Below are 13,695 nucleotides of genomic sequence, written 5' to 3' on the forward strand. Positions count from 1 at the left end.
TGAATGTTTTACCAGATTCAGCTTTCACTCTGGTGCCCCAGTCCCTCCCTGTCTCTGACACTTCCATACGCTCTATCTCCCCTGACTCCTGGAAGCAGCCCTCTTTCTTCCCTCTACCTGCCACCCTTGGTAGCTCCATTTCTCTCCCCCTCATTTTTCCAGCTGCTCCACTCAAGTCACCTAACATGGAGAGATAATATTCCTCAAAGGAAGGAAACGGCATTTTCAACTGCATGTGTGAATCAGCCCTGAGGCTGTTAATATGTGTGTAGAATAGGAGAGGAGGATCTATATAAAACAGAACAAGGTTCCTGTGCTCAAGTGTCTTCCAGTACTGAAAGAAATACATGAATACTGCTGAGATTTGTAGACTTGAAAATATTTATCGTAGAGCAGGGGGAAAGTTGAAACTTTTATTGAACCAAATTCTGCTGGTGCAAACATACAAAGTAAAGTCTCTCGAGTCAAAGCGAAATTATTTACACAGAGAAAGGATGGAAAAAATAACTATCATGTTTGTATTTTTTATTTTATTTTTACTATTTTAGCTGGGGCTTTCAGGACTGTTGGGAAGCTTTCACAGAAGACCACTTTGCCACTGATTCAGTAGAGAAAGAAAGTGCAAAACCAACAGACTCATCAGTGCATTTCAAGTTCATGACTGAACTATGGAGAGAAGTTCACCACAGACTTAGAAGGTAAGTAGCAAAATATGGGTGGTTATTGTACTGCCACTTCCTTAAAGCTATTGGATATTCCCCCTGAATGTTTATTGGGACAGAAATGCCATATTAGTTCTCTGAACAAATGACACATGTTTGAAGAACAGTTCAGTTATCCTGAGCAGAGAAGTGGAAGATCATGGAATGTGCTTGTAGAACAGTTTGGTTTTGTTTGTTTGTTTTGGCTGATTCTCCAGTACAACACTTTCTTCTTTCATGAGATGCTCCTCCCATCATTCAAAGCACATTTAAAGCGCACACCCCCCCCCCCAAGATTCACATAGCATATCCCTCACAGATCAACAATTCCAAGCACCCTTAAGAAACTACAATCTCCACAGAGGCTTCAAGTTAGAAAGAGGGAGCCCTTTCTCCCTTATACACTCACTGGTGTTCTCAAACGGACCAAGGGCTGCACCTCCAGCAGCCTGCAGCCTATAGGAGTCCACTCAATTTCCCTGGGGGAAAACAGGCATGAGTTGCCCATTTTCCCAGATGGGCAGCACCATCAAGTTCTATAGAGGAATCGGGCTCTCTAATAACCGTCCTACACAGCGGTCATTCAAAATGAAAGCGTTGTGCAGTTATCTTGTTTATGGGGCCTCTAAGACATTTTCTATCCCTTGCACAACTCTTCTGAAGTGCTGCAGGCCAGAGAGATACATCACATAAGACTATTGTGTTGTGCCTCTCAAATGTTACATGGGAAGAGTCTATTAAATACAGACTTTTTCGAGCTTCTTTGTGTGTGTGTGTGTCCTTCTGTTCTATTACTTTGTTTTGCCTAGAGTAATTGATGCTGGTTTGAAGGCCTCCTCCATTTGAAGGGTTGCCTTGTCCAAGCCTGGCTTCAAGATAAAGGACCATTAAAAATTAAGAACAGGAAGTGCCCTGAAGTTGCCCTTCAGGGCTTAGCACCTAGATAACCGACTGAGCAGTCTTCACTCCCCACTATGGTGAGAGGTATTGTATTTCTACTTAAATTACAGTAATTATTTCTAAATCTGCAGCTTTATTTATTTACTTGCTCATACACATCTGTGTCCTGGGGGGGGACACGACGACGACAATATCTTAATGGCTACCCTAGTTACAATGATAAAAAAATAAAAGCAAAACAAAAAAAGAAACCAACATAAGCATGGCCACTGAGGATTCGTGCCTTTAGCTAGTAAACACAGCTAAATTATTTGTAAAATCTCCTGTTCAAACATTAATAACCATTTGGACAGTTTAAAAATGCAATACCTGAGACAAAAGAAAAAGGGAGATCATTATATCATTTTATCCAACACTCATTTGCAGTAATGCATTCACAAAATGATAGAAGGGAAAGGAAAGGCTTAGGTCCCCAAAGAAGTACATTCATTTTCATTATAAAGATGTATAACAAAATACACGTTCATGCAAACTTGGCCTTGGTCTGAGAATTCTGTATATTCATTTGTCTGAAAAAATAACGAACGTAGAAAGCTATGCTATTCCTGCAGTAACAAAATGTCAACATTGTCATGAACACCTTGCAGAAGCAGCTCTCCAGGGTAACTAACAATCTTCCTTCGTTTTGCAGCTTTAAGAGTCCCCACCAAAGCTTCAAAAAGGTTGGCACATTTGTCATCAGCAAAGAGCACACCAAACTTCACACTCAGTGTTCCATCAGGATCTAGACAAAAGAAATATTTTCATTGTGATTATAGACAATATTTTTATTTCATCAGGCATTAATTCATTGTGTTTTACATGATTTTCATACATGATTTTACACTTTTGGTCTTATTATTTTAGTTGTCCTGGTTTTTTTGTGCTTTGTATGAATTGCTTTTACTTTTGTTTTTGGAATTGCTGTAAAGTGCCTTGTGAACAGTTTTCATTTAAAAGCAGATCTGAAAAATACTTTTATGACTTTGGGATGTTAGACTACATGCAGAGACCTTTCTAAGGATACAGCAAGTGTTAAAATCCAATCAAGGCTTCTAATTATTGGAATAGTCAGGCCAGCCTCCTGATGAGGTCCGGGATGATGGGAATTGTAGTCCAAAACATCTGGAGGGCCGAAGGTTGAGGGTGCCTGGTGTATATCATCAGTCAAAGTTGAAGGACTTTTCTCTTCTGGGTTTCGGGGGTTTTCCTGTTGTTATTCTGTCTCTCACAGCTACAATAAACCTACCATTAAAATTATGGACTGGTCATTTCTTCGTCAGAGGGCAAACGGGCAAATTTAGCAGGGGATCAAATACTTTTCCCCCTCACTGTATACTCCACATTTAGGTAGCACAGAAGCCAATGCAGAGCAGAGCTGCCTTTGCAAGTGAAAGCCAAACACACATACTCTGCTCGTCTTGTTAGCATAGCTAGCCAGGAAAATGGCAGCTGGACAAACATTAACTGGAAATGGGAGTTCTGAAGACACTTCCTACAGTATGTAAGTCATAGGTGAACCTCAAAACAGAGGTGCTAAAGAGAATTCTCCAGATTGGAACAAATTTTGTAACCGTATCCTATCGCATTTGAGTTGTTCTCAGAAAGTTAAGTGCAGAAATCTTGACTGATGTGCATCCAGTCTCCCACGGTTTGAGAGTGAGGTGGATACCTAAACCATTACCATCTTTCTTTCTTTCTTAACCACTTAAGTTCCAGGTACTAGGACCCTCGTACCTACGGAACCGCCTCTCCTGGTATGCCCCACAGAGAAACTTATGGTCTTCAAATAAAAACATCTTGAAGGTCCCAGGCCACAGAGAAGTTAGGCTGGCCTCAACTAGAGCCAGGGCTTTTTCGGCCGTGGCTCCGATCTGGTGGAACACTCTGTCACAAGAGACCAGGGCCCTGCGGGACTTGACATCTTTCCGCAGGGCCTGCAAGACAGAACTGTTCCACCAGGCCTTTGGCCAGGGCACAGCCTGACTCCCTCCCTCGGCAATCTTCGCAGAGCTCTGGCCCAATGGTTGCCAGTGGCTTGAATTAATTAATTTTATAATGAATGATTTTAGAGTGTTGTTTGTGCTGTACTTTTGTACTGTTTTATTGTTGTTAGCCGCCCTGAGCCTGGCTTCGGCTGGGATATAAATAAAATTTATTATTATTATTACTTACTTTTGGTCCCCAGTCTCCGAATCTCTTCAACTAAAAGGCCGATTTCATGTTCAATGTTCATTGTTGCCTACAAATGAATTATTTAATGAGTTACAACTTGTTCCATTCAGTTTTCTTTCTTTTCTTTTCCAGACCACACCACACTGGATTATTGTGGACTCAGTGCCAGTGGCGGAGAGTGTCTCCATGCCACGAGGGTGCATGGGTGCGTGTGTCCACAAACAGAGTCCACTGTGCCCGCCCTGCCCCTACCACCACTGGAGAAACAACAGTGCTGAGTGGCATGGCTGCTGTGCCCTCTTCGTGCCACCCTCTGTGGATCCGAGCCTTGCAAGGCTTCTTGGAGAGGGCAGTGTGGGGATGCGGCAGCCATGCTTCCCTCGATCCCAGTCTCAGCCTCAATTACAGCTGCATATTCCTGCATTGCAGGGGGTTGGACTAGTTCAGGCTGCCTCAATGTTTTTTTTCCTACAACTCCCATGATCCCTAGCTAGCAGGACCAGTGGTCAGGGATGATGGGAATTGTAGTCTCAAAACATCTGGAGGGCCGAGGTTCAGGAAGCCTGGAGTAGTTGATCCTCAGGGTCCCTTCCAATGCTATGATTCTGTGATTCACCATCTTTTTACATTTTATTTTTTTTAATTGGCCACTATTAATTCACTTAAATCCATTAATATCAGTGGGTCTGCTTGGAGTATGACTTGAGCTGGATACAACCCGCAGGATTTAAATCACTACTTTCCTCAACAAAACACAAGGAAAAACTGGCACAGTCTTCTCTGATTACTGGTTCTAGATAGTTTATGGTCCATGTGCATTTTGTGCTCAGGTTATTGGAATAAGCATTGTTAATTTTGAGACCACAGGTGGTTTATTCCTTCAGCTCTGGTCTAAATTGGAGAGAAGTGCCATATTTAATTCCAGCATGGCTAATTAAAGGATTGTATTCCATATGCTTTCAGAAAGGGCATGTGTGTATGAACATGAATGTGTGGCACCCAAAGTGCAACAGGTTGTAATACATAGAACAGAATATCTGTAATACTGTAACAGAATATCTGCCCATAGGCTGAGAAAAAGTTTAAGCGTTGCTGCTGACACATTACTGTCACTTTAACATGCTCCACACAGCACATAAAACAGCACTAGAGGAGTTTACCATGTGAATCAGGCAGTGCTTATCATGCTGCCACATCAAAATTTGATGATAATTTGCTCTGCGTTAAAGAAATGACCCAATCTGTGTAGTAAGCCCTGAACACAAGTGTTTTATTATATAGTAACGGCAGTCACATGAAGCAATGCAAAGTGAACATGTGGAGGCCAGCCATTAGTTTTATCTTTTTTTGTTCCTCTGCTAGGAAAAGAGAAGTTGTTGTTTTTCCAAAAACAATGAAGTTACAGTTGATGGTGGAATTGTGTAAACTGGTAGCGTGCCATGAGGATTATGCCACACATTACACAGCAGTAAACTAGGATTTGCCACTGAGCGTACATTCAGCAGAGAACTGCAGTCAATGCTGTCTCTCCGATTTGTATACTTGTGGAATATAAGTGTTTCCATACATATTTGTCTCATTAGGTGTACATTTTAAAAAGAAACATTGCACACGAAGTGGTTTCACAGTTCCTCTGAAAAAAAAGTGGAAGAGTAAAACGGCCAAACACCAAAAACATGATTTTATCATAGATAGGCAAGTGGTCGCAGACCACAGCATCCTGACAACGTATGCTGTAGCATCACCACCTCTTCAAAATGTGCTGTGTTGTACTCCAATGATACTGACCCGCTGAAGCAAAATAGCCCACCAATACCATTTTTACTGGATAAAATTATTGTTTCTGTATATGAACCGCATATCTGGATACCGCCCTAACATGTCCTGTCAGCACAAGGATTTCTGCTTACACAACAGAACTTTCCCTCTGTCTTCTCTCCTGCCCACATACCCCACACCCATCCAAAATCTGTACTGGAGAGCTGGGGGAAATCCCAAAACAGATTTAGGGGCTGGGGGATTGGGTTTCATTGTGCCAGCAGAAATCCTTGTGCTGATGGGACAAATTAGTTGGATATCTCCCACAGAATGTCCAGAACTAAACCCTTGAACAGGAGTTGACAGACATGCAAGTTCTTCTTCAAGAATCAGTCCACAAACTATTACTGCCCCCCAGATGATGTTTCAATAGAGACATTCACCTTATCACTTTAACACTGAACACAGAACGTATTAGAAGCAGGACAGAGACTTTAGCAGACTGTCTCTTAATTTCCTGTCTTTTTGCCATAACCATGATGGCTAAGAAACTGCCATATTTTCAGTTAAGAAGTAGAATCCTAAACATGTCTACTCAGAAGAGCTATTGAGTTCAATGAGACTTACTGCCCAGCAAGTGAGTAAATGACTGTAGCCGCTACACACACATGTATCCCTGTCATGATCCTGCTTCCACAATTACATGAAATGCAATAACAACTTGGAACAAGTATATTCCCGGCTGAAGACTGGAATACTTGAAATAGCATAAATGTGGCGGGAAGTGGCCAATGTCTCCTTGAATATGTTTCTGTTCACACATTATCCCAAGGTGTTGAAAGGATATATTTATCTGCAAATTTTCACAGAATGCTAAGGCATGGAGTTGGATCCCAATACATCAGGAGGCTGTAGAATTGCAACTCCTATCTCCCCTGACCAGTGGCCATGCTATCTGGAAAAAGCGGAGATTCCTCAACCCTGCAACAGCTAAATGTTAGTGGGGGAGTTGACTTAGGATGCTGGTCCTAGGAGTGCAAGAGAGGCAGGAAATGGGTTGGTTGTGTTTAGGACCACAAATTCCTTTCGTGTGGGTTCAGCGCTCTGTAAACCAGCCGCTGAGTAACTTCCTTCCTGATGCTTTGCACACCCTAATTTGGCAATGTTGCCTCTGGGTTCAGATCACGCAAGGGAGCCTTCCTCGCTGCTGCTGCTGCTGCTGCTGCTGCTTCCCTGGGCTTCCACAAACCCTCCTTTCCCAGGCTACCTCGGCAAAACAGCTCTTTGCCTGTGCGCGTCCCCCACCCCACAGGTCACACGCTGCTTTCTTCGTCATTTGCATCCAAGAGCAGCAGCAGCAGCAAACCCAGAAGGCGCGCCGCGCGTCAGCTCTTCCGTGAGGAAACCTGTGCTGGAGACTCAATGAGGAGACGGAGGCGGGGCGGACACGGGGAAGTGGGAACTGTTGGCGTGGAAACAACTCGCAGGCGCCGATTGGAGGAAAGCAGACGGCGGCGCACGTGCCGCCCCGGGAGCGAGCCTTGCAGCCCCGACCCCAGGCTTTTTTGCTTGGAAGCCGGCCCCACTCCGCCCACCCAAAATAAGCTTGCTTAGGAATGCCACCCTGGTGCTGCCATTATGCCGAGCATTAAGTCCCGCAAAGCATGTTGATTTTTTGTTTTATTTTACTAGGGAGAAGATCAGCCCCGATTCCATATGAAACCAGCGCGCCCTTCCGAGCTGAGAGCCCATCACAAACCCTTAGCAGTAGCAAAATCCTGATATATTTTTATTTAATTTAAGAAAAGGGGGGGAGGAGTCTTCAGACCCCTTCCCCACCCCTTTTCCTTAAAATAAAAAATAATACGTGACGCGCACCGGCGGCTTCTTCCTTTCAGTCCCCAACCGCGTGCAGCAGGTCACGTGGGGGACCCCGGTGCGGAAGTACTGCAGGTTGACACGCCGCCTCCTTCCTAAGCAGGGCCGGGGCGGGAGATCCCCGGGCTCCCCAAAATCGCCACCGGCTTGGATCTCAGCGCCAAAAACGCAGGTTTTACTTAATGGCTGCATGCATTCGCCTGTTCCCCCCATCCATGAGCCCCAGCTCTGAGTAGGCTGGCCAACCACCGAGCCCCTCCATGCCTCCGCCGCCGCCGCCCACCACCGGTTGCCCACCCTCGTGGTGCGCCCTTATCTCCACGCTCACCTTGATCAGATTCCCCTGCGCAGGATTCCTTCTCCTCCGGTTTCTTTGAATGGTTAGAAAGGAGCCGCCTTCGGAAGCAAAGTACAGGAGGAAGTGTGGCTCTCGGAGGGAGTGTCAGAAGGAGGGAAGCTGCTGCCAAAAAAAAAAAAGGCACGAGAATAGGGTAGGTGCCGCCCACAGAAAAGAACAGAAGCTCTCTTGGGAGAGGGAGAGGGAGAGGGAGAGAGAAGGGGGGGGGGACAGGTACAGAAGCCCTGTCCTCTGTTGTTAGTGTTGCGTGGGCAGACTCCATACCTGCGGGATCTGTTTTGGCCCCGCCAGAACCTGGAGATGCCCCAACCTGATTCAAAAGAATTTAAAGAATTGTAAGCCCAGGAATTCATTTTGAATACCAGAACTGAACTAAGTCCACAGTCCTTCCACTCCTGCTTAACCTATAGAGAGAGAGAATATATATATTTTCTCTATATAGTGTAAGGCAGGGGGAACTCCTCTTGTTGGTGCCATCGTTAAACTGGTGGGAGTCACATAGAGATCTACTAGCTGATCCAGATCTACCTTCTGCCCAATGTAAAAGAGGGGATTTCAGCAGAAAAGCTGCTTCTACACAACTGTTCAGCGCACAGAAACCCTGTCATGGTTTGCCTCTGGCCACTCTGCTTCTATAATGGGCTTTGGTACAGGATTCACTTCTGCAGAGTTCTCCTGGGGAAAGGGTTTATGGAGTTTTCACAAGTGATGTGTAGACCTACTTTAGGTAAGGTGGGGAACCATCGATCCTGCAGATGTTACTGAACTACAACTGCGTTAACCCCAGTAAGCATGGTCAGTGGCCAGGGATGATGGGAGCTGTAGTTTAGCAATATGGGAGGGGGGGTTGGCAAAGGTTCTCCACACTTGAGATAACGGCTGGTTTGCACCTGTATGTTCATTATATGCTACGGCGGCATCAGTCAATGGTTTGCATGTACAAGTAAAGAACTTTATAGATCCAAAAAATCATCAGCAGCCTGGTGGAGTACCTCCCCCTCCCACTTTCCCAGGGCAGGGGTTCCATCTTGAATAAAATATTGGGGGGATAGGTAGGCCCCACCCTGCATAACTGATCACATGATGTGGTGTGCACACACTATTTGAATGGCAATGCCCATCAACTTTGGGGAGAGGACCCGGCCCCATCAAATATTTTACGGAAGGTGAAGACCCCTTGGGCCCCAGGAGTTGGCTCCTATGTCCAGCGACTTCAGAAGTTACTGTGTGCTCTGAGAGAAGGTAGAAGTGTGGAAGGCCAGACCAGGAAGCCTGTGCCACCAGCTCTTGAAGTTGGCCTGAGAATATTTTGTACTATTTGTTTATTCTAAAAGTTTAAATTGTAATTACGGTATGATATTTTAAAGTAGTGATGCATGCCACCCCAATCTCTGAGCAGTGTGGGATTCCAAGGGTTTGGTTTCCTTGGAATGAAGGACAGCAGAGACTGTGGTGTCTTTCTGATATATGATTTATTTACACATACAGTGGTACCTCGGGTTAAGTACTTAATTCGTTCTGGAGGTCCGTACTTAACCTGAAACTGTTCTTAACCTGAAGCACCACTTTAGCTAATGGGGCCTCCTGCTGCTGCTGCCCCGCCACCGGAGCACAATTTCTGTTCTCAACCTGAAGCAAAGTTCTTAACCTGAAGCACTGTTTCTGGGCTAGCGGAGTATGTAACCTGAAGCGTATGTAACCTGAGGTACCACTGTATATGCAACCTGAGCCTGTGGTGGAGGGGCTCACAGCATTAACAACCTAGAAGGTCTTGCTTCTCCTGTAGTCACAGCCTTGGATTCAAGCAGAAATCAAGCATGGCGGTCACTTGCTGGATTCTGCCAGTAGCCTGCTTTTAACCCAGCTCTAGCTCACACACAATTTGGTTTTTGTCTTTCTCACTATCAGTCAGGTAAGGGAGAGGTCCCTCCCACTTGCAAATTCCTTTCTTATACCAATGACCAATACTTAGGGTCATTACCTCACCAAGAAATCTGTCTGGTTTCATCAACAATGGAATCCCCCAAACTCACAACATCTTAGGTGCCTTAGTAGAAAGGCAACAAATTAACTCAGGCAGACTTTTGATATTGTCTCAGCTACAATACTTTTCAAAAGGCTATTCCCAGGTTCAGCTATGACTTATCAGTTGCCGGACCTTCCTGAGGCAACGAGCAAGTTATTGTCATCCAGAGGAGGGGAAAACTTAAACACATTGCAGAGTTCCCAAAAATAGACCAGAGGCAATTGTACTTCATCCAGCAGGGTACTGCTACTGAAGGCAACTGAGCATAATGATCACAGATCCAATACATTCAGGATTGGCACGGTCCATAAGAAATCCAGTTGCAGCAGACTTAACCTTAACAACTTATAATAAGACTAAACCTTAACACCATAGCATACAGAACACGACACCACACTAGAACAGATAGATAGAAAGAGAAAGTGAAACCCAGGCTTCTTCTAGCCATATTTTTATAGTCAGCATGACCTTGACAGAAAGAGATAAGAGAACCAGTTTAAACCAGCTGAAGCTATAACCCAAACAATAACCCAACATCATGAACTTTCTGTCACACAGAGAAGCTTCCAAAACCCTCTTGAATTAATAGTAATAATAATAATTTATACCCCGCCCATCTGGCTGGGCTTCCCCAGCCACTTTGGGCGGCTTCCAACAAAATATTAAAATACAGTAATCCATCAAACATTAAAAGCTTCCCTAAACAGGGCTGCAGAACAGGAAATATCTCTACACATCAGATCAATACTTTCTGTACTAAGAAATGCAAACTGACAGTTATAGCCCACTTAAATTCTAAATGCAGTTGAGACTAACCATGAGCTCCTATGTAAGTCAACTCAGAAGTAAGCTCCATTGAGTTCAATTAGACTTACTCTCAAGTAAGAGGGTATGGCATTGCCACCTAAGCCCCACTGATCCCAGGACTACTGATTAGACATCCCTAGGACTGCATTGGAAGTGTGTTTTCTGTATCTCATTCTTCATCATATCACTTAAAAGTTCTTAGCCAGTTTCCCTCATCTTCTGTTTGGCCAAAATAGTACATTTAGGATTAGGGAGAAGTGGAGGGAGGCCTTTGGGCTGACTCTTAACAGCTTTCAGTCTACAGAGAAACATACAGTGGTACCTTGAGTTACAGACTCCGCTAACCCAGAAATAGTACATCAGGTTAAGAACTTTGCTTCAGGATGAGAACAGAAATCGCGCAGCGGCAGCAGGAGGCCCCATTAGCTAAAGTGGTACCTCAGGGTAAGAACAGTTTCAGGTTAAGAACGGACCTCCAGAACAAATTGAGTCCTTAACCTGAGGTACCACTGTACATGTCCAAGTGAAGGATTTACACTATCATAGTTTCTTCTCCTAACATTCAAGCATGCAGGTTGGAGGAGTGATAGGGTCCACAAAAGTCTCTGTCATGTGATTATTCTTGACACATAGATTGGCTCTAAAAACACTGAGCCTAACTAACTAGAATTCAGCATCTTCCCCAGTCCAAAATCCTCTCTCATTTTTATCTCACCTGCTTTGCCTTATTCTGAGCATGACAGGCAAAGCAGCCTACTCTGTTTCGGAAAAAGCCATGTGTGGCTGAATGCCCATCCAAAAGGTGATCAAAGTGTCTTCCTTCCTTTTCGATTTGACCAGTGAAGGATCTTTGGTGCCTGAAGTGTGAGTCATCATTTTTAAGTTTATATATTACCATTGCATTTGGGGAATGGAGCATAGTGGTGGGGGTGACTCTATTTCCGTGCTTAGATAGCTTTTTCTGTTTACTTACTCAGACTTAGTATAAGGCAGCTTCCTATGTTCTTTTGCAGAGCTCTTTGTACTGCAGCATAGTAAGCAATGGTCTTTTCTAATTCTTTATTTCTACATTCTGTTGGATTAGATCAGGACAGTAAAAGAGATGAAATGCTGTGATCCCTTTTAACAAGACTGGCAAATTGTCAGCCCCAAAGGCAGATATCACCCCCAAAACACATCTAACATCTTTGCTCCGTTTAATTTGTAAGAAAAATAGGCAATGAATATCCATATGCATTTTACTGCCAATCTGCTGCTTGAAGATACAGTGGTGCCTCTACTTACGGACGCGATCCGTTCCGGGGTGCTCATCGCACCCTGAAAAGTCCATAAGTAGAGCGTCACTTCTGCACGTGTGCATGACACGAGAGAGCGCTCCTGCGCATGCACGAAGCACGCAGACTGGGTTTGCCATGTTCATAACCTGAAAAAACCCTATGTGAAGCAAATATAACTCGAGGTATGACTGTATATGTTTTAAGGAAGCATATACCCCCTCCTTCGTTCTTCCATGTCCTCATGCCATCAAAGGGCAGAGGCTTCATAGTTATAAAGCCTTGATCATAGGTTGTGGTAAGTTGGTTTGTTCAAACTTCTGGAACAATATAATGTCTGGACAATATAATGGCTGCCTGGAATATAGCAGCTGGACTCCCTTGGGAGGAAAGGCAGGATATAAATTTAATAAATAAATTTGCCTTGTAGAAAGAGATGTAGCTTTTAGTAGTCTGAAGCTGCATTCCTGTACACGCTTACCTAGGAGGAAGCCTCACTGAACACCACAGAACTTACTTCCAAGGAAATATGTATATGATTGTGCTGTCAGAAGTTTATGTTAAAAAGAAATAAACAGGGAGAAACACTGTAACAGTGTCTAACTAAATGAAGCTACACAGTATGGCTAACAGTTTTGAGTTTCTCTCACACACATCAAACCTCACTGTGAAGAAAGTTTGCAGTGCATTTTTCAGAAAACAATAGTTAGAAGTCGACAAGAAAGTTTCTCCCACAACCCAATGCAACATTTACACTTTGGCTGCAATAAATGGCTGGAGGAAAATATTTCACAAGACTCCAAGAGGGCTTCCACCTATGTACGTTATTGACAATGGGTTATATGGGCGGAGGTTTTGCTTAAAACAGGAGCACAAATCCTAAATGATAGGGTCTAGACATGGGTGTAGCCAAGGGGGACCAGAGGGGCAGGTGCCCCCCTAAATCAAGTAAATCAATAAAAATAATGAACTGAGGTTCTGGCCCCCCAACATAAACCCTGGCTATGCACATGGGTCTAGACCAGGGGTCAGCAAACTTTTTCAGCAGGGCGCCAGTCCACTGTCCCTCAGACCTTGTGGGACTCTGGACTATTTTTTTTTGGGGGGGGGTGAACGAATTCCTATGCCCCACAAATAACCCAGATGCATTTTAAATAAAAGCACACATTCTACTCCTGTAAAAACACCAGGCAGGCCCCACAAATAACCCATAGATGAATTTTAAATAAAAGGGCATATTCTACTCATGTAAAAACATGCTGATTCCCAGACCACCTGCGGGCTGGATTTAGAAGGCGATTGGGCTGGATCCGGCCCCCAGGCCTTAGTTTGCCTACCCATGGTCTAGACAAGAACAATAATACAGTAGCTTCTAAATCTGCATGTTGTTTCCCCAAATGTAAATAGGAGCCAACTAGTATTAAAAGGGCGGCAATGGGGATTTTGAGTTCACTGCAGTGGAATTCATGAAAGGCAATTCCTAAGTGACAATCCAGAGAAAACAAACAGAAACGAATTTGCGTTTTGTTTTTCCCAAATGTGAACCAGGGCCAAGCAGAATTTAAAGGGAGGGGGCGGGAATTTGAGTTCGCTGGGGACAAATTCACAAGGGGCAGGAATTTCCTCCACACTTTATATGTTCAAAGGATGCGCGGGTCGCAGACTTGCAAATAAGCTACACTCCCGCACTTTGCTCTGCTCTCTTCTCTTCAAAAATCACCAGGGCTCCAGCGCTTATCAAACGGCGCGGCGGTAAAAAAAAAACCACCGGCCCCTATC

General features: G+C 44.3%; 1 protein-coding gene across 1 annotated transcript; it reads right to left on the reverse strand.

The window, feature by feature from the left end:
• Window positions 1-363: 363 nt before the first annotated feature.
• ABRACL (ABRA C-terminal like) lies at window positions 364-7,972 on the reverse strand. The gene is made up of 3 exons (XM_083435171.1): window positions 7,780-7,972; window positions 3,816-3,882; window positions 364-2,385 (listed from the first exon to the last, which is right to left on the reverse strand). The coding sequence occupies exons 2-3, from the start codon at window positions 3,874-3,876 to the stop codon at window positions 2,201-2,203; spliced, it is 246 nt and encodes an 81-aa protein (XP_083291297.1). The 5' UTR covers window positions 3,877-3,882; window positions 7,780-7,972; the 3' UTR covers window positions 364-2,200.
• Between the last annotated feature and the right edge of the window lie 5,723 nt (window positions 7,973-13,695).

Source organism: Podarcis tiliguerta (assembly GCF_965153285.1).
Source record: "Podarcis tiliguerta genome assembly, chromosome: 3".
In the NCBI taxonomy this organism is placed as follows: Eukaryota; Metazoa; Chordata; class Lepidosauria; order Squamata; family Lacertidae; genus Podarcis; species Podarcis tiliguerta.